Here is an 18,082-nt window from a genome sequence, read left to right as displayed (position 1 = left end):
TACTCTGCTTGATGTCAGAAAACTGCATATTCATGATAAAGTTGAAGGGTAAAGTTGAGAGCATGTGGAAGTGGCTAGCTGCATTCACAAACCACTTGTGCTGTCTCAAGTGGTGGATACTTTGCAAATCACAGTTCAGTTTCCTTTTAGTAATTTTCTTTTTGCCATTGGAAATATTTGAGCTACATTTAATCTAATGGTAACCAATTCACCATTCAGATTTAAAAAAAAACAAAAAATAGCATTTTAGTATTTAAAGCAGATTTGTTCTTTTTCTAGTGTTTTTTTTTTTTTTCCTTTGGTAAACTCTTTTCTTCTGCCTAGGCATGATCTGAACAATGAAAGTCTATAACACATTGCTTCCCTTGTGCTTTACTTGTGCTTTTCTTTTTAACCATATTTTATGTGCATTTTGTGATGTATTCTGTATTTGATAAATTGAACTGCTTTAAAAATATTTGCTTATTAAAAACAACAACAAAAACGTCTGTCAGAAAATCAGGAATATTGTCATCAACTGGGAAAAGAGGCTGTGAAAATCTCCAGCAAGGTGGTAGGAGAAGTATGGTCAGAAGAGGAGGAAGTTGGCTGTGTGTGTTCATCTGGTACCCTCGAGTTTGTCTTTTTTTTGTCTGGTGAATTACAAGAACTTTAAAGATAACCATCAGCCTTCACATTTGTAAATGCCATGAAGGAAAACTTGAGGCAGGTCAGACTGGTGTTAGATGAGTCAATGTTTGAATAAGAAGACTTGAATTTGCTATTTGTTGATTTGTTTTGATAAGTTTTTGTGGATAGTTTTGTGTTTACACGCATTTGTGAAAGTAACTCAGCCTGGGCAGCATATTCAGAGTATATGTGGGTACATACAATTTAATATCATGATATTATTTTTGCATGCTACTTAATGATTCCAGTTGCAAGTCATATCTTCAGTGTTTTTATGATGTACTTGTTACAGCTCTGACTAGCATCATATGAATAACTCCTTAGAAATAAAATAGTTTTTCTCCCTTTTCTTTTATAGGTAATGTACAAACGAATCTTGCAGCAAGCAGGTTTTATACAGTTTGCACAGCTTCAGTTCCTTGAAGCAAAAGAACTCTTCAGGTAATTGTGTGACAAGAAATTTAGTAATTTATCTTTAAATAAGGGGTTAGTGTAATTGGCTTTAAAAACTCTTGGTCTCTGGAATATTTTTTGATGCAAATTTGCATCAAATGTGATAAAATGGCCTGCTTAGGGGAAAATGTGAAACAACTTTGTATTTCAAGAGTTAATGCAACTGGTTGTTGTTTTTTTTGTATGCTAATGTACAGTAATGTTAAGGTTACTCTAATTCTGTAATCTGATTGCGTGTAGGTAGTAGACTTCTACATTATAGGAAAAAGAATTGTTCTTGGGTTAATGGAAATGTTTCAAGGAAAGTGAAGCTTTGCGAGAAGTTACTACTAGAGAAGGAATTCTCCATTTTGTCTCCAGTGTACCAGGATAATGGGAAACACTGGGCTTGAATGGGCAGTCTACATGGAGTGGAAGTTGGAGAATGACAGGAAAGGCCTGAACATCATTTGAGCAATTTGGTTTGGCCATGACCACTGTCTGTATTAGTGTATAATTTTTGGCAATAGTGAGCAACTTAGTTTTCCTCCCTGTGATTTTCCAAACACTGGACTAAATCTTTGCTGTATTGTGTATCTGAAGGAGAATTAAAAGGTCTATGAAGTAAAGAATCCTTTACAAAACTTCCACTAAACTTTTCCATGTGGATTTCCAATAGACTTTGACTTCTTTTTACTGTGGCTGTGGTAAAATAGTTTGAGGTTGAACTAGCTGTAATGTTTATTCCTTGTCTAGGTGTTTTAGGTGGCCAGGATTCTATAGCAGTGCAGCTATCTTGACTATGGTTTGACCCTTCAACCTCAACTCTTTTATTCCTTTACCCCAAAATTCCTGGCAGTAATTGCCTGCAGTCTATTCTGGGGATTCTGCCTTGCTAGTAGTGGTTTAGAGGTCTTTAAAAGCAATAAAACAGAGGAAATGCGTCCTGCAGAGAGCTCCAGCACCTTGTGGGTGGAAGGGAGATGGAATAGCCAAGTTCAGTTATGCAGCACCTATCCAGCTGGCGGTCCATCTGACAAGTGAGTTTCAGTGAACAGTGTTGTGCAAGCTCCTTTATAGAAAGTGTTTCATGAGAGAACTTACTGTCCAAGCATGAATTTTGTAGCTGAGTCAGCATCCTAGGGTGTTCCCTTCCTCTGAAAGTTGCAACTCCAAAGTGGAACAGCTTTTCATGATCTGATGAAGTCTTTGTTGTGAGGAAGAAACAAAAATAAGTATCGCTTCTCACCACCTACATATAAGTATATATATCTACGCATCTATTTGGATGACTCTTACAGAATGCAGATCCCCTGATTATTATTATTTTTTTTTATTTAATTTTTTTTCAGCCTTGGCCATCATACCCAGTCCATGTAATATCTGATTGTCTCAGTGTATATCAGGGCATAATCTTGTTCATTCTAAGTTTATTGATATTTGTAGGAAAAATGAGAAAGATAATGACAATCTATGCAAATACCTCCCTATCTGCATGTGTTGCTCTGGAGGTGGTGTAAGTTAGTGTTAGTCAGAAATAATTCATTTTAAAATGCTCAAGGGCCACTTGATATATGTCTGAGGAAAAGGTGATTTAGCAGTGAAACAGTAGCAGCAGAAGCTACAGGAAACTGGTGAGATGTGGATCTGCTGCCGGCCAAATTTGTAGCGAGATTGGCTCATTTCTCAGAAAACATCTTAGACAGGAAATAATTGCATTGGACTAAGTCTCATTTTCTTACATCAATAATCCTTGATTAACCTGGTCAAAGTTATCTTATTCTTAAATTGTTCTCATATAGTTCTTAGAGGCTGAAACTTGTAAGAGGAATACTTTCCTACTAAGTTCCTTCTGGTTATGCTGCTGCTTCCAAGTACTGGCTAACGTTGATGAAAGGGAAGGAAGTGACAGCTGGATTTAAACTCTTAATAGCTAAACAGAGGGAGGGAAGGTTTTCTTTTTTTAGCTGAATCTGTTAACCTTAAAATGAGCTGTCACAGTGGGACTTGTTTGGTTTGACAGACTGTTATTGCTAGCATCGTATAACCCATTATAACCTACAAATCGTGCTTTTTCGTGTTGCTACCATTGGGGATTTACACATACATAAAGCAAACAGCATGTTTAGCAAGCTACTGCTGAATTCATCAGAATGGGTGAGGTCATCATTATGTGGATCGAAGAATCTCAAAACCAAATGCAAAACCCAAAAAGAGAAATTAAAAGGAAATTTCAGCTGTGAGAATCAGCAAAGTAGATGCGAACATTTCTATTTATTAGAGGCTGACCTTTCTAGTGCAGAGATTGAGCTTTTTAGGCAGTAGTGTGTTTCATTCAAGGCCAGGCTGGATGTGGCTCTGGGCAGCCTGGTCTAGTGGTTGGTGACCCTGCCCATTGCAGGGAGCTTTGAAAGTCAATGATCTTTGAGGTCCTTGTCAACCCAGGCCATTCTATGGTTCTATGATTCTATGAAGCTTCTCTTTACAGGAAGGCTCCCTGTGTTCACATTTTTTCTCTGTCACAATTTTCTGTTACTGGTGTTGCTGTTTCCATGCTTTGCAGTCACTAGGCTCTGAAACAAGATGCTTACTGCTCTTAAATTTCTTGCTATTGCTGCTGTCTCCCAGAATTTTATTCTTCTGGTACAGATTCAATAGCCTACAGACATCCTTAAATCATACTTCTTAAGTTCTAAATAGCTGTTAACAGTGCGGTGCTTCTTATTGGTTCATGTTTTCTGGATGGTTTGGGGATTATTTCTTTGGCAAGAAGTAAACAACTTCGGGCATGCCTTCAGTGCTTTAATTACTTCAGAACAGTAGGGAGGGATTAACCCATTTCATAGACTCACTGAACAGCAGAATGGTTGAGGTTGGAAGGAACCTTTGGAGGTTCCTGCTCAAGCAAGGCTGCTGAGAACAGTTTGTGGAAAGATAATGGTAGGACAAGGGGAATGGTTTTAAACTGAAAGAAGTGTGACTAATATTAGATATTAGGGAGAAGATCTTTACTCAGTGGGTGGTGAGGCACTGGCACAGCTGCCCAGAGAAGCTGTGGTGCCCCATCCCTGGAGGCGCTCAAGGCCAGGTTGGATGGGGCCCTGGGCAGCCTGAGCTGGTGGGGGGCAGCCCTGCCCACAGCAGGGGTTGTGGCTGGGTGGGCTTTGAGCTCCCTTCCAACCTATGCTGTTCTGTAATTCTATGCTAATTTACAGTTATTGCCTATAGAATGAAAAAATGGTCCTGCTCCCTTTAGTTCCATGGTTATAACTAGTTTTCTTTAAGAATTTTCCAATCAGTTTTGTGAATGGGGAAGTCTTTCTGAGGTTGCTGATTGTTGGATAGATAAAAACATTTTAAGTTCTCTTGGGGGGGGGGGGGGGGGGAGGGAGAAGTAAACAGGGTTTCTTCTAGAGAACTTGAAGTTCATTTTTAGTTTTTTTCTACAGCAGTATCTTCAGCCTTTCAGGAAAGCTAGTCTCTAAAGATGAATTCTCAGTAATGAATTGACTGAGAAATAAAATATAAATCTTGATTGCTTACTGTACTTCTAAAGCAAAGCCTCAGAGGAAGTATCATTCTAAGTGAAAACCGAGGAGATATTTGCCACATATGGACTAAATTCTGATTTTATTCTTTCATAACACTGTCTTTTCCATTGCTTGAGGAGTTTCTTGGATGTGGTAGAGAAAAACTGTGTAGAGTAACGTACTTGTATTAGAATGTGCTACATTTGCACAGTCTTCTTGGCTTTCCTGGAAGGTTTCACTGTCTTTTTTGCCTCAGTCAGCTACCATGATGTGTTGATGAAATCTTGGACAGTCCCAAGAACTTCCCTGGAGCTGTTCAGCAGATTTTTTGTTTGTTTGTTTTCCCCTGTATGCCACTAAGCAGCTGTAAGATGTCAAAAGCAAAAGACTGGACAGTCTTTGAATTCTCAGTAATCTAGTGGAGATTAAAAAGAAATATAGAAATATAAAAAAAAGTAATTCCAAATTTGTTCTGATGATTCTTGCTTTGATGCAGAAGGCAGTAGCTTTCAGAAACACATGACCTGATGGTGTCCTGCCTCTAAGCATACGTGCACGCAATCCCAGAATGTTATTTTTTTGTGCCTATGTATACTTTTTCTTTCTTTTTGCTTCATCTAGTTTGACACTGTAATTGCAGAAGCGGCCAGCTTGATGTCCGGGAGCTGATCTCTCTCTACCCCTTCCTGTTGCCTACTTCCTCTTCATTTATACGGTCTCATCCTCCACTGCATGAGTATGCTGACTTAAACCAGCTGACCCAAGGGGACCAGGAGAAGATGATAAAATGCAAACAATTCCTCATGAGTTACTTGAATGAAGTCCGCAGCACTGAGGTTGCAAATGGCTACAAGGAAGATATTGACACGGCTTTACTCAAGTTATATGCAGAGGCAAATCATGAAAGCCTGCTGGATCTGCTGGTTTCAGAGAACTTTTGTCTTCTAACAGATAGCGCTGCCTGGCTGGAAAAGCACAAAAAGTGAGTGGATTTTTATAGAGTATGGCACCCTTGAGACCAGGAAGAAAAATACTTGACCTAAAAAGCTGTTGACTTCTAGAGTGATGTATTTCTGACTTAATGTCCAAAAGCCAATTTGACCTGACATGTAAAAATCTACAAATTTGGAGAGAAAGGCCTTAACTGACAATCAAAGGTAAAGAAAGCATATCTAGTGGAATAGAGAGTTTTCCCCTGGAAATTGTGTCCAACACAAAAATTAGTACTGGTATGGATCTCAGTGGGGAAAAAGCAATTTATTTGCCCTTGTGATAGTGGGAGAGCTGAATGGATGTAGCAGCAGTAGTAGTCCTAAATGTCATCTATCATAATGATAAGATGCCTCAAAACATGCAGTATCTTAGGTAGAAGCTATTAAGTAACTAGTAGCTTTTAAATTGTAGCTGCCTATTTGGGGCAAGAAGGAAAAGCTGCTTTTGAATTTTGAACTCAGTGTGCTCCCACTGATTTGCTAAAGGGACACTGTTTAGGATCACAGAATCACAGGCTGGCCCAGGTTGGAAGGGAACTCAAGGATCATGAATCTCCAACCCCTCTCTCCCCCCCCACCACAGGTGGTAGGGTCACCAACATCCCCAAATGACTGAAAATTACTTCAATTTGGAAATGCCAATGGATAGAGAATTAATTGAAAAAAAAAAAGATTAAAATCACTCCAGTCATAGGTAGCCTTTGTCTTTGATTTCATTTCTTCAGTCTTTGAAGTGTTTGGTGCAGTAGTAGCAACTACAGTTGTGAAGAGCAGTCTTTAGTTGTGATTAGATTTAGTGCAGGTGTTTTATTAAATGCTCTTGGTATGTATGCTTTGCATGGCAAGCCTTTGCAGATATGAAATGCATAACATAGTTTTGTGAGAACAGTCATTATAGAACTTGAGCTTCATTTGTATTGCAGTGCACAAAAAACAATCTGTAATGTACTGTGTGAAGCTCTTCCTTACCTAACTTGATTTCATGCTGCAGTAAAATATATATATATATATATTTCTGATAGCAAAACAAAGTTTTAAATAAAAGCAGCATATATATTTGATATTAACTGCACATGATTAACTGTTGGCAGAAAGCTTATTCTTTAGAGCTGTGTTACATCTGTACATGAAATTCAGAGAACAGCATGAGAATCATCTTCAATTTGACAAATGATTTGCAACCATTTAAATTAGAGCTAGTAACTTCTCTCTGTTTTGAGAGAAAGGAGGAACATGGATGCCTTTCTAGTAAAATACTTCTCTCCTTTGAATGTAGACATGGCTGTGTGCACGTCACCTAGACATCCTACTATAAGCAACTATTTGTTAGGTTCTATGCTAATCAAACCATAGTGAAATTGATAGGAAAGATCTATCAATTTTAATACTGTTTTCTATTTTCATACAGGTATTTTGCCCTTGGACTCCTGTATCACTACAATGGTCAAGATGCTGCAGCACTTCAGGTTAGTATAAAGCTTTTAGTATCAATCATTATAAAATCCTACCCGTTCTACTGCTAATTGTTCTCAGACAGTGAAAATCCACGTTATGGGTACTAGTTGAATCTTGAAACTATGAACTAGTTGAATCCGGCAGGTACAAGAAAAGCCTGTGATGGAGAGGAAGTGTGAATTTGGTAACCAATGAGGTCCCTTACTATTAGTGTTTGTAGAAGCTTTTTTTAATTGCATACACACCAATGGCTAATGCTAAGTGTTGTTATAGTTTGTATACTTCTTGAGTCGTAAGAATGCTTAAATACTTTTTAATCTTTGGTTTTCTTTGTCAGTTATGGGTGCAAATAGTTGATGGAGACATTGAAGACTCTACACGTTCAGATCTCTACGAATACGTAGTAGACTTCCTGACATTCTGCTCGGACCAGGATCTGGTGTGGAAATACTCTGAATGGGTTTTACAAAAAAATGAAGAGGTTTGTGATTGGTGTACTTGTTTTTTCACATTTCTAAGATAACTTTCAGATCTTTATTAAAAAAAAAAAAAAAGCTCATTTAAAAGGTTAGCTGCTGCTGCTTTTTCTTATAAACAAACTCCAGCGAAGGGTGCGGTTTACACTGGGCTGTGGAATGAACAGCCTTCATTCAACACAACATCTCATTGCTTAAAAACAACAACTGCAAACAAACTTCATATTCCAGCAGAAGTAAAAATGCAATTTTGTACTATCTGTTACCATGCTATGAAGAGGCATGCTTTATCCTGTATTAGCCTGTGCTGGTGGAATTTGTCACTACCTAATCAGTATTAATTTAAAATTCAGTTACTGCGTGCCAGATTTCTCAACTTTGATTCTGATGGCTGTAGAAATCCTTCAAATGTCATCATGATTCAGGGAGAGAAACCCATACATATTCAGATCTCCAACTTACACTTCAGTCCTTTGCAGTAAATTGTCCCACTGTTACGCTGATCTGTTCAGTACTTCCTGTAGCTGGTGTAGAGTGTACTCAACCGAAGGCTTATAGGCATGGCAGACTGCTGATTGAGGTAAGGGGAAATAGGAGTGGGTATGATCACATTAAGCACAAAGTAGTGTAATCTCAGTGGTACCGGGGCGGTTTTGCATTGTTTGTCTTCTGAATAATGTACCAACTGATCTGATAGTGATGCTGAATAAATATTGAAATGATAATGAAATGGTTGTCATTGAGTTCCTAAATGCAATTATCTCTTTCTAGGTTGGAGTGCAGATTTTTACTAAAAGACCTTTGGAAGAACAAGAGAAAAACAACATGAATCCAGATGATGTCATCAGTTGCCTTAACAAATATCCTAAAGCACGTATTAAGTATCTAGAACATCTTGTATTGGAAAGAAAAATAGAGGTGAGTCCTACAGGAATTCCAAAAGTAGTCTGCAGGCTTTATCCTATACATGTGATAAGCAACTGTGAAACAAGCCAAAATCCAAAAAAAACGAGCATAATTTAAGGCATTCAGATATTAAGCCTTCCATACTCTTTGTATTTTATGGTTAGACTAGGAGATAGGAAGCTGTGGTCTACATTCTGTTTTTTCATATTTTCAGCTATCACTATGGCAAAACAATTGCTTACCTTTGCATCTGATTATCACGTGCTTTTCTGTGTCACTGGTGAGGCGCATTCCACAAACAGTGACTTAGGATATTTAGATGAAAATTTCCTTGGTACGTTTGCTACTACTCAGTATGGCATTCATTTTGACTAAACGGTACATCCAGAAGGAGTTGTTAACACATAAAACTTTGAGCTACCTCCAGAGTGCACAGGAGAAGGTGAAACAATGGAAGTATTCAGTCTGTCAGAGTTGACTGCATATCAATTGCTGGAAATGTTTTTTTTTTTCCCTGTTGAGTGCCATTTTTCCTGTTGAGTGCCTTTTGTCATTTTCAAACATCCAAACTTACTGTCATATAGATATATAGATACACTTTATCTTGTCCTTTCAGAGAGATCTTCAGAAGTGATAGAACTAAAACATGCACCTCTAACTCTAGAATTCCAAGCATCTCTAAATGTTGAATGTCCAAAAAATGTGTTCACTAGTCAGAAGTGACAGTGTAGACAGTATATTCTTTTTTTAGGCAAGAAAATGTTATAGTACTTGGATATGAGACATTTTAGATACAGAAGAAATTGCAATTGCTTTAGCCTGAAAGCAGTGAAAAGAAATAACACTGAGGAAATTCAATAGACCAGTTAATGAATTTACGTTCCTAAAATATACATGCTAAACCAATGGTTTCTCTCTGCTGCTGTTTCAGATAGTGAAGGTGTATGACACTGACCAATGAATGCACTAGTTTCTTACGTCATGCATAATTTCAAGTCAACTTCTAAAGTTAGTTTTGTAGAATATTTCTAGTAAAAGTAATTTATAACTAAATCTACTCTGCCTGTTAATAAATACTGAGTTATACATACATTTGTTCTTTAGGTACTTGATTATTGTGTGCTGTAGTGAGAATGTTTCAAACAGTAGTCAAATCATCAGCTTGTATTGATGACTATGACATAATGAATAACACTTACCTACCTCTGGCTTCCTCAGATTTTACTGCAGAAATGGAAAAGTTAAAAGAAAAGTTAAAAGTTAAAAGAACATAATTAAGTATAGAGAAAACTGTGTTGGGTCAAAATTACTCTTTCACTAGAGAAACAAGAGGAGAAGACTACACAGAACATACTTGTAGTCGAAGGGGAGAGATCTGCTTTAATGCGATGATTGGACTTGTGAAAGGAAATAACTTTTGCACAACAAAACCCACAGTTGAGCTTGTCTATTTAAGGTAAAGACGAGCTTACAAGTAAGATGTCATCTGTTTTTCAGAAACATCTGCATTGTTGAGATAAGGAATCTGTAGCTGTAGGTATAGCATATCCTATCTTCTGAAGCTGGTCTGAATAAGTTCACTATTTGCACGAACTCAAGATTTCTGAATAATTTGAATCAAATGAATGAACTTAAACATCTTTACAGAATTGCGTAAATATTAATTGAAATGTTATAGGTGGGGAGAGGGGATTGTCTTTGTAAACCTGAGCTAACATTGTTTATTTCATCTGTAGAAGGAAAAGTACCATACTCATCTAGCTGCCTTGTATTTGGAGGCAATACTTCAGCTAAAATCTGGGACCACAGATAACTGTATGGAAACAATTGAACTGCTGTTGAAACTACGCAGCCTTCTTCAGAAATCTGATCTTTATAGAATTCACTTTATTTTGGGTAAGATGCATTTCTCTATAACTTTACTTTCTGCTGGAACTGATATATAGTATTTACAAAGTCCTCATAAAGATAGAAAATGAAAATACTTGAGATATCATAGAACCATAGGATGGTTTGGGTTGGAAGGGACCTTTAAGATCACCTAGTTCCAATCCCCCTGCTGTAGGCAGGGACACCGTCACTAGACTGGTTGCTCCAAGCCCCATCCAGCCTGGCCTTGAATGCATCCACAACCTCACTGGGCAACCTGTTCCAGTGTCTCACCACCCTCACAGTAATATTCCTAATATCTAGGTCTATTTGCTTGATAGGCTTGTCCTTTTTAAACACAAGCTGATTGGACAAAGGCAACAGCTGTTACTGTTGCCTTTGATCTTGGGGTTTGTAAAGTAGAATGGTATGTTTGCCACTGTATCAAGCACAGATCGCCATGACTAGATAGGAGAAGTATCTTCATACAGTATCTTACTTCATACTCAGTTTCTTTTTGATGAAGAACATACAACTTGTGAAAGTCTTTTGCAAATAGAAGAATTACAAGCTCATTTGTTAAATAGTCTGTTTCTCAATTAGTGTGAAGTAAAGCAATGCTTTGTAGAGGTTTCTAAGGAATTCTGTTGCATGTAACAAATTCATGATTTCATGCCAGTCAGAAAAGAAGAGGATCCTCACTTTTAGTGAAAAGGACAACATATGTCTTAGTGTTATCATAAGAAAAGCAATGATTGAGCTAAAATGTTTCCTTGGCCAGTGCTGCTTTGACTATTTTTTAATGTACCTCCCAAGAATGAAAGGGGAATCACTTGTTCTTATGCTGCATGATGTGAAATATTTTCTGAAATTTGATGGAAAAAAAAAATCCACTGGGTGTAGAAATAAAAACTGGTGAGTAACAGCTAAAATAACTTACCAGACAGACATTTACCGTCCCCTTACCTTTCCAGTCAGCAAAACATTGTATGACAAGTAATATACAAGCATAATATACTCAATGAAAAATTTCCTTTTATTTGTGCTTTTATTTTTAACCAAATGTTTAAGAGCAAGATTTACAAGGTGGATTATTCTCTTGAAGTCAGTGTACTAAAAAATGCACGATTTCTTGTGTGAAAGTTTTTCTTACATGAAGATGAGATCACTGCAATGCTGGTATTGTTCCTCATTGATGATGAAAATATGCTGTAGGGAAAAAACATTGTATTTCCATACTTGGCTAACTTTTACAATGAAGCAGCCAGGCTGGATTAGGGGTTTGTAGTGTCCTTTTCTTAAAAGAGAACACTATTTGATCTTCAGTGTGTCTTGTAGACTTCAAACCATTGTCATGGCATTTTTAGAGGCTTAGATGTTGTTGTTGTTGTTGTTTGGGGTTTTTCTTGGTTTTTTTTGTTGTTGTTGTTGAGTTAAAACTAAGAGAAAAGGATAATAGTTATGGCTGTGTGTGTGTATATATGAATGTATATAACAAGTGATGCACAAGCAATTGCTCACCACACACTGACTGATGCCCAGCTAGCTCCACAGCAAGCAGAAGAGACATATATGCTCCCACACCCTTCAAGACTCTCTCTCTCTGCATGATGCCATATGTTATGGAATATCCCTTTGGCCAGTTTAAGCCAGCTGTGCTGATTCTGTTTCCTCCCAGCCCTTTGCTGAGAAACTAGAGTGGCCTTGGCTCTGTACAACGCTGCTAAACAACAACAGGAACCATTGGTGTGTTATCAGCAGTGTTTTTCACCTAGAACGAAAAACATAGCACCCTACCAGACACTCTGAAGAAAACATTTCCGTCTCATTTGAAACTAAGACAACTATCTGTATTTCTGTGCAATATTTGATGTGAGCAGAGCTTAAAAATACGATAAACTCTGAGGTGAAACTACAATATGTGGTAGTGTGGGCAGAAATGTGCAGAACTTACCTGCTAGAATTTCAAAAGATAATACTGATGTTAGTTTTATCATTTGTTGCTTAGTAATTTCTTCCTAATTTTGTGGTGCTCCTGTTAGAGATGTTTCCATACATCTGTGCATTCTTGTACTTAAAAGTATCTGTGTAGAGCTGCCAGCTTCTCTGCAAAATGAGTGGAAATTGAGCTCTGTGGACTTGAATTAAATTGGGAAGAGAAAGTAGCGGTCTTTTCCACTGAGCAAACATTACCTTGTTTCTCATTTACCAGACAAAATCCGTGGCACAGACCTTCACATGGAAAGTGCAATTTTATATGGAAAACTAGAAGAACACGAGAAGGCTTTGCATATCCTCGTCCATGAGTTAAAGGACTTCCGTGCTGCTGAAGAATACTGTATATGGAACTCTGAGAACAGAGATCTGCAGTACAGACGGCGGCTCTTCCATATGCTGCTGTCAGTATATCTGAATCCAGACAGTTCGGATTGTGCGCTGGTCATGGCTGCTGTAGATCTCTTGAATAACCACGCTGCTGAATTTGATGCAGCTCTGGTTTTGCAGCTGGTGCCCGACAGCTGGTCAGTGCAGCTCCTTTCCCCGTTCCTGGCTGGAGCAGTGAGGCAAAGCATTCATACAAAAAGGATGACTCAGGTTGCACTTGGGTTAGCACAAGCCGAAAACTTGATCTACAAATATGAGAAGGTAGGGTTTTGTTATGTTTTGTTTCTAATAGAGGCACTTTGAAGTTTTATTACGAATCTGAGGATTTAATTATAATCGGACGCTTTAAGAGTTGGGGCAAAGTTGACTTCAGGTCCTTGGCAATTTTAATTGCTGCGTTTATTACATTTTTGTGATGGCTGCTATAGGCAATTTTATGCTTCTGTAAAACAAAAGGGGAGGTGGGGCTTTGAAAAAGGAACAACTTTGAACTTGTGGGCTGAATGGAAATACATTTCCAGATGAATAAATTTCTTCCAGAACTTTTAACAACTGAGTTTTGTTTCTGTTTGTTTGTTTGCTGGGACTGGGGCACGTCAGAAGTTGCAAGAAAGCTTGCACAACGCTTGGCATTAAAGCTTATTAATAGCTTTTGATTTTGTTAAATCCACCTGAGGAGTATTTTATTCCTAGCTGTAGAGCAGTGTTACTTAAAGTTTTTTTGGGTATGATTAGATCTGTTTCCTTCTGCTGGATAAACCTTCATTAGAATCTGTCTGCAGTAAGAACTTCACAATGCTCTGTTTGCTGTGGAGTTGTGTTATTGTTTAGCAAGCTGTACCGGGTTTTTAGTTGCATTAAATGTGAGTGCCTTTCTATGTGAGGCGTAGAAATAGGCTAGTATGAATACAGAGAATGAATTTCATATTAAATAGTTCAAGCTACCTTTGCCATCAATTTGGTACGTTTTAAATGACACACAGGTGTTACCAATGAAGTGTTGCCTTTTTCCTGCCGTATCTTAATTTGATTTCATTCATTGCAAGATTCATATTTGGATTTTTTTTTTTCCCCCCTTAGGTCAAACATAAAGGAGCTCCAATTCTCCTTTCGGACAAAAAGGTCTGTCAGGTGTGCCAAAATCCTTTCTGTGAGCCTGCATTTGTAAGATACCCAAATGGGGGTGTGGTCCACACACACTGTGCCGCAAACAGACATCAGAACTCAAATGTGACTCCTCACTCTTCCAGCTCCAGCAGTGAGACTTGAAATATGTTCCAGGTCCCAGAGGTTCCTATGACTTAAACCACACTGAAAGCGGACTGGAGAAATTAAAAAACAAGTGCAGCTACTTTAAGGATAAATCAAGATGAACAGATAGTCATTGGGTTAATGGGAAGACTTAAGTAAATATACGGCCAATTGCCTTCTCAGTTTCTAATGAATGTAAATAGAGGAAAAAAATTCACTACCAGAAATGGAGAGGTGCAAATATAGACTTCTGTATATAGTAATAAGCAGTCAAAGAAAGTGAGCCTTTTTTTTTTTTCCACAGTAAGGATGAATGTTACGAAGACAAGGTAAACCATTATTTGCAGACATGTCACTTTGCACTGAATGTGGTGTTGATAAATTTGTAGAGGTGGAGATGGTATCATCTACTGGAGTAGGAATTCTTGGAGCATTACACAACAAGACTGGCATCGTGCAGCTGACTATCAGGACAAAAACACGATTTGCTTATGATGTTTGCTGCAGCACGTCCTCTTTTGGGCTGGATTCTCTTCCCCAGGATCACATAACGAACATGTTCTTTGCTCTACAAGTTGGTGGCTTTTGCACTTTTTCATACTCTTATTTCCTTCCCCTCTCCTCTGCTGTATAAAACTTAAACTTAAGCACTAACCTGTTAATTTTCTGCTCCTATGGTTACTGTAGTAAACTGAGTGGAAACTGATAGCCTTGGTCACAGAGCTGTGCTTGGATGAAGAAATGAAGTCAGATTATCTGGTCAGACTGTAGTCACTTTTTTACGGGGGAAGAAACTTTTAATATTGATTTATTTATTAATATGCAAATATACTGTACATACAGTCGAATAAATTTATCTTATATCATCATAGGGTTTCCTTGGAGGATAAAGGATGTAACTGATGCGGAAGCGTGTAGGTTATGTGCTTAAATGTTTGTTATAACTTAAGCAGACTGAAACTCAATAAGAATAGGTGTTAATACCTGTGGATGATTTTGTGCAATCAAGTTCATGGGAAGGTGGCATAACTGGGAAGAAATCTACAGAGGTGCACTACAGAGATACTGGATTTGTTGCATTCTACAAAATGTTCTGTCAACTAAAGCTTTTCAGACAGTAACAAAACTTGTACTGAACTGCTGTGATAAATCATTCGACCATTTTAAAGCAGCTGATGGGCAGCTTCCCCCAAGAGAGGCTCAAAAACGCTGACTCAAATAAAATAGTATTTCCAAGTGAAAGCATTTCTTTTAATTTTGTGAAGTTAACAAATACTAAGCTGAGTGAACAGAATGCAGCTGAGAGTGCCAGTAGGGCTGCTTACTGCTTTAGTGCTCCAAATCAGAGTCGAGACTTTCAGCAGAGCAGGTTATTTGCATGGTATCTTCTGGATATGGTCTCAGAAGAGATCTCCTGTTACAGAACGTTGGCTTATGGAACAGCTTTTTCAACGCTGTTGCAGTCCAGAAATGGGCAACCAGACTACATCTGGGGGGTTGGGGGGAAATATCCATTTCTGTCTTGGATGTAAAAGTCCTTTGGATCTTTCTTTTTCCTGAGTCTGAAATCAGAAAAGTTTAGCTGTTGTATTGAGTTTAAAGAAAAGTTTTGCAGCTCCTTCTGCTCAGGCATGAAAGACAAACTTAATGAAAAGCACCTTCCAAAAGGCTGTCTCTCTCATTTCTGAGTTGTGGTACGAGTGATTCTCCCGTGTAGCCTTGATGTGAGCAGGTTCTGTGTCTCGTATTCCTGAACAACCTGTGTACAAACAGCAGTGACAGCTTTGTAGTTCTGTGTCTTCAGAATAGCTGCTGGTAGGGGCAGAGGCTTTACAAAGATCGGATAAGCCTGCTGTGTTCATTGGCACGCCATTCATAGATGCTTCCTTCTGCTGTGAGCATCCTCAGCGTGCTCTTTGTTTCTATCTAATAGGGAGGTAATAAAGCAGACAGTGCTCTCCGTGGTTAAAACATTCAGGCCATGAGGTAGTGATGAACTCTGTCAATTCGTGTTGCAATGGAATAGAGATCATATTATTCAGATCACAGGAGAAGTATTAATTGTTATTGTGTGAAAAGATACATCTGTAAAATATGAAAAGCTATTGATAAAGATTTTCTTCTGGTTTTTACTTTTGATTTAAAATACAGTAGAAACAAATTAATTCTACATCCAAAGGAACTACGTGAATAGGAACAATGCTAAGGTAGCAGACTTGCAATCACAGATGACCAAGAAGGTGATTAATGTTCAATTTGGGAGATTGGATCTTTTTAGTTCTCCAAGAAGGTGGAGTGGAAAAACCCTGACGTTTGTTTATACATTTTCACCTGTTTTCTTCTTTTCTTTTTTTCAGTTAAGTTGTGTGGTAGAACTCACGTGGATGAGTTAAAGCGCACGTCCCTCAATAGCAACATGAAAAAGCAAAGGCGGAGTGTGAGGCTGAGGTAGGGCCTAGGAGGGAGGCTGCAGGTGAAGGATGCCGTTGCAGTGTGTGTGTGTGGCACTTCAGCAGCTGGGATAACACTCAACCAGAGGAGATGGTAGCCTGTGTCAGAGGGGTGCGTGTTCTTCTCTATCTTATAGCCAGGAAATGCATGAAAGGTGTCTGCGCTGAAGTGCCCTTTGGCAGGGCAACCTCTACACCTCTCAGGCTCTGGGAGGTTAAGCTTGATGTGATCTTTAGGAGTTCTTAGACCTGCCTTTGGAGAAATGAGATTCAGTCAGAATATTTTTTTCTTAATGTAGCTCTTGATAAAATATTTCTAATTCTTCTTTTTAGCCTTTTTCTTTTTTTTTTCTTTTTTTTTTTTGCCAACAAACGTCCTCAGTTTTCTATGTGTTGAGATCCAAACAGCAGTGCAGGTATTTGTTTTAATGTCACCGAGTGCCTGTGATCCAGGGTGCTACAGCTGAGCTTAGCTTCTCGCACAGATGCTTCCACAGATAGGCACATTTACCACGTAATTTCTAATTACAGAAATGCTGCACTTCTGACCTTTTTAGTCATCTTCTGTCACGGTGGCTGACGCATACAAAAAGCACTTGTTAACCCCCTTTCTACTCTTTCATGCTTTCACATATCCATTCTTCATCTCATAAAAATTACCTATAATTTGTATGTCATCATGTGATGGTTTTTTCACTCCCTGAGGCAGGAAGGGGGGAAAAAAAGAAAAAAAAATGCCCATAATCTGATACTCTGTTCAAATGAATAGCCGTATGCTTATGACTACAGAGAATTTCAGATAGGTCTTAATTTCTATGATTTAAAGAGGTCAAATTATCACGTCAATAATAGTACAAGAATAATGGGCTGAAAGCATGGAGAAAACAAATTTTGTTATACAGAGCACATCGCACGTACCTATGGGCTGACTGCTTCAGGCAGCATGGTGGCCTCTGGGCTTCAAGGGGAAGTTGCAGTCAGTGCCCACACTCCAACCTCCAAAAGCTCTAACTCGTGTCACAGTTCTAACACTAAATTGTGGGTATAAGTCTGGAGAGCTCTGGATGTTCCTTAGCATCACTTAAGCACATCAACAACACGAAACCCAAATAACGTCAGCTGTGGAGAGGTGGTGGTAGGGATGGGGAGTACGTATGTTTTGAGACCTCTATGAGATGCTGGAAAACACAAGCATTATCCCAACTGTCTGCTTAGTCTCTATAACAAAATCTCCTATTTGCTGGACTCCTATCCCGAATGGCATTAAAAATGTTATTTTCTACAGTTGTAAGAGGTAAATTCATTTTATTACTCTTCTCTATTTGCTTAGATCTAACTCTGCTGTAACCAGTACCTTTCCACTGAGTTGCCCTCCTATTACCTCTACTGTTTTGTTTTCTCCTGCTGTACAAAACTTTAGAGCTTATGCCCTGTGAGCACTGATAATTAAACGTGCTGCTATTTGTAAAGGAAAAAAGAAAGATAATGATGTTCTGTAATGTTTGGTTACAAAACTAAAAGTCCCTTGCATTAAATTGGTCCGATGGAAATTGATACTGTTAATGCTTTCTGAATTAATGATTATGTGGGTGAACGTGTACAGCAGTATGCGAGATGTACAAATGTATAAATATGTTGATTTGTAATAAAAAATTCTTTTAATTACA

The 18,082-nt window shown here is 38.3% G+C and overlaps 1 protein-coding gene across 2 annotated transcripts in view; it reads left to right on the top strand.

Annotated features, from left to right (window-relative positions):
• The window catches only part of TGFBRAP1 (transforming growth factor beta receptor associated protein 1), a 33,707-nt gene extending 15,625 nt beyond the window's left edge, over positions 1 to 18,082 (top strand). For both annotated transcript variants that reach the window (XM_040657378.2, XM_416922.7), the window contains exons 5-12: positions 1,028 to 1,110; positions 5,272 to 5,613; positions 7,032 to 7,089; positions 7,416 to 7,559; positions 8,326 to 8,472; positions 10,197 to 10,356; positions 12,542 to 12,975; positions 13,795 to 18,082. In XM_040657378.2, the coding sequence (XP_040513312.1) occupies positions 1,028 to 1,110; positions 5,272 to 5,613; positions 7,032 to 7,089; positions 7,416 to 7,559; positions 8,326 to 8,472; positions 10,197 to 10,356; positions 12,542 to 12,975; positions 13,795 to 13,983 (1,557 nt within the window). In that variant the 3' untranslated portion in view covers positions 13,984 to 18,082. The remainder of the gene's footprint in view (positions 1 to 1,027; positions 1,111 to 5,271; positions 5,614 to 7,031; positions 7,090 to 7,415; positions 7,560 to 8,325; positions 8,473 to 10,196; positions 10,357 to 12,541; positions 12,976 to 13,794) is intronic.

The sequence above is a fragment of the Gallus gallus genome, chromosome 1 (genome assembly GCF_016699485.2).
Source record: "Gallus gallus isolate bGalGal1 chromosome 1, bGalGal1.mat.broiler.GRCg7b, whole genome shotgun sequence".
Classification (NCBI taxonomy): domain Eukaryota; kingdom Metazoa; phylum Chordata; class Aves; order Galliformes; family Phasianidae; genus Gallus; species Gallus gallus.
This window is presented reverse-complemented; position numbering and strand designations above follow the sequence as displayed.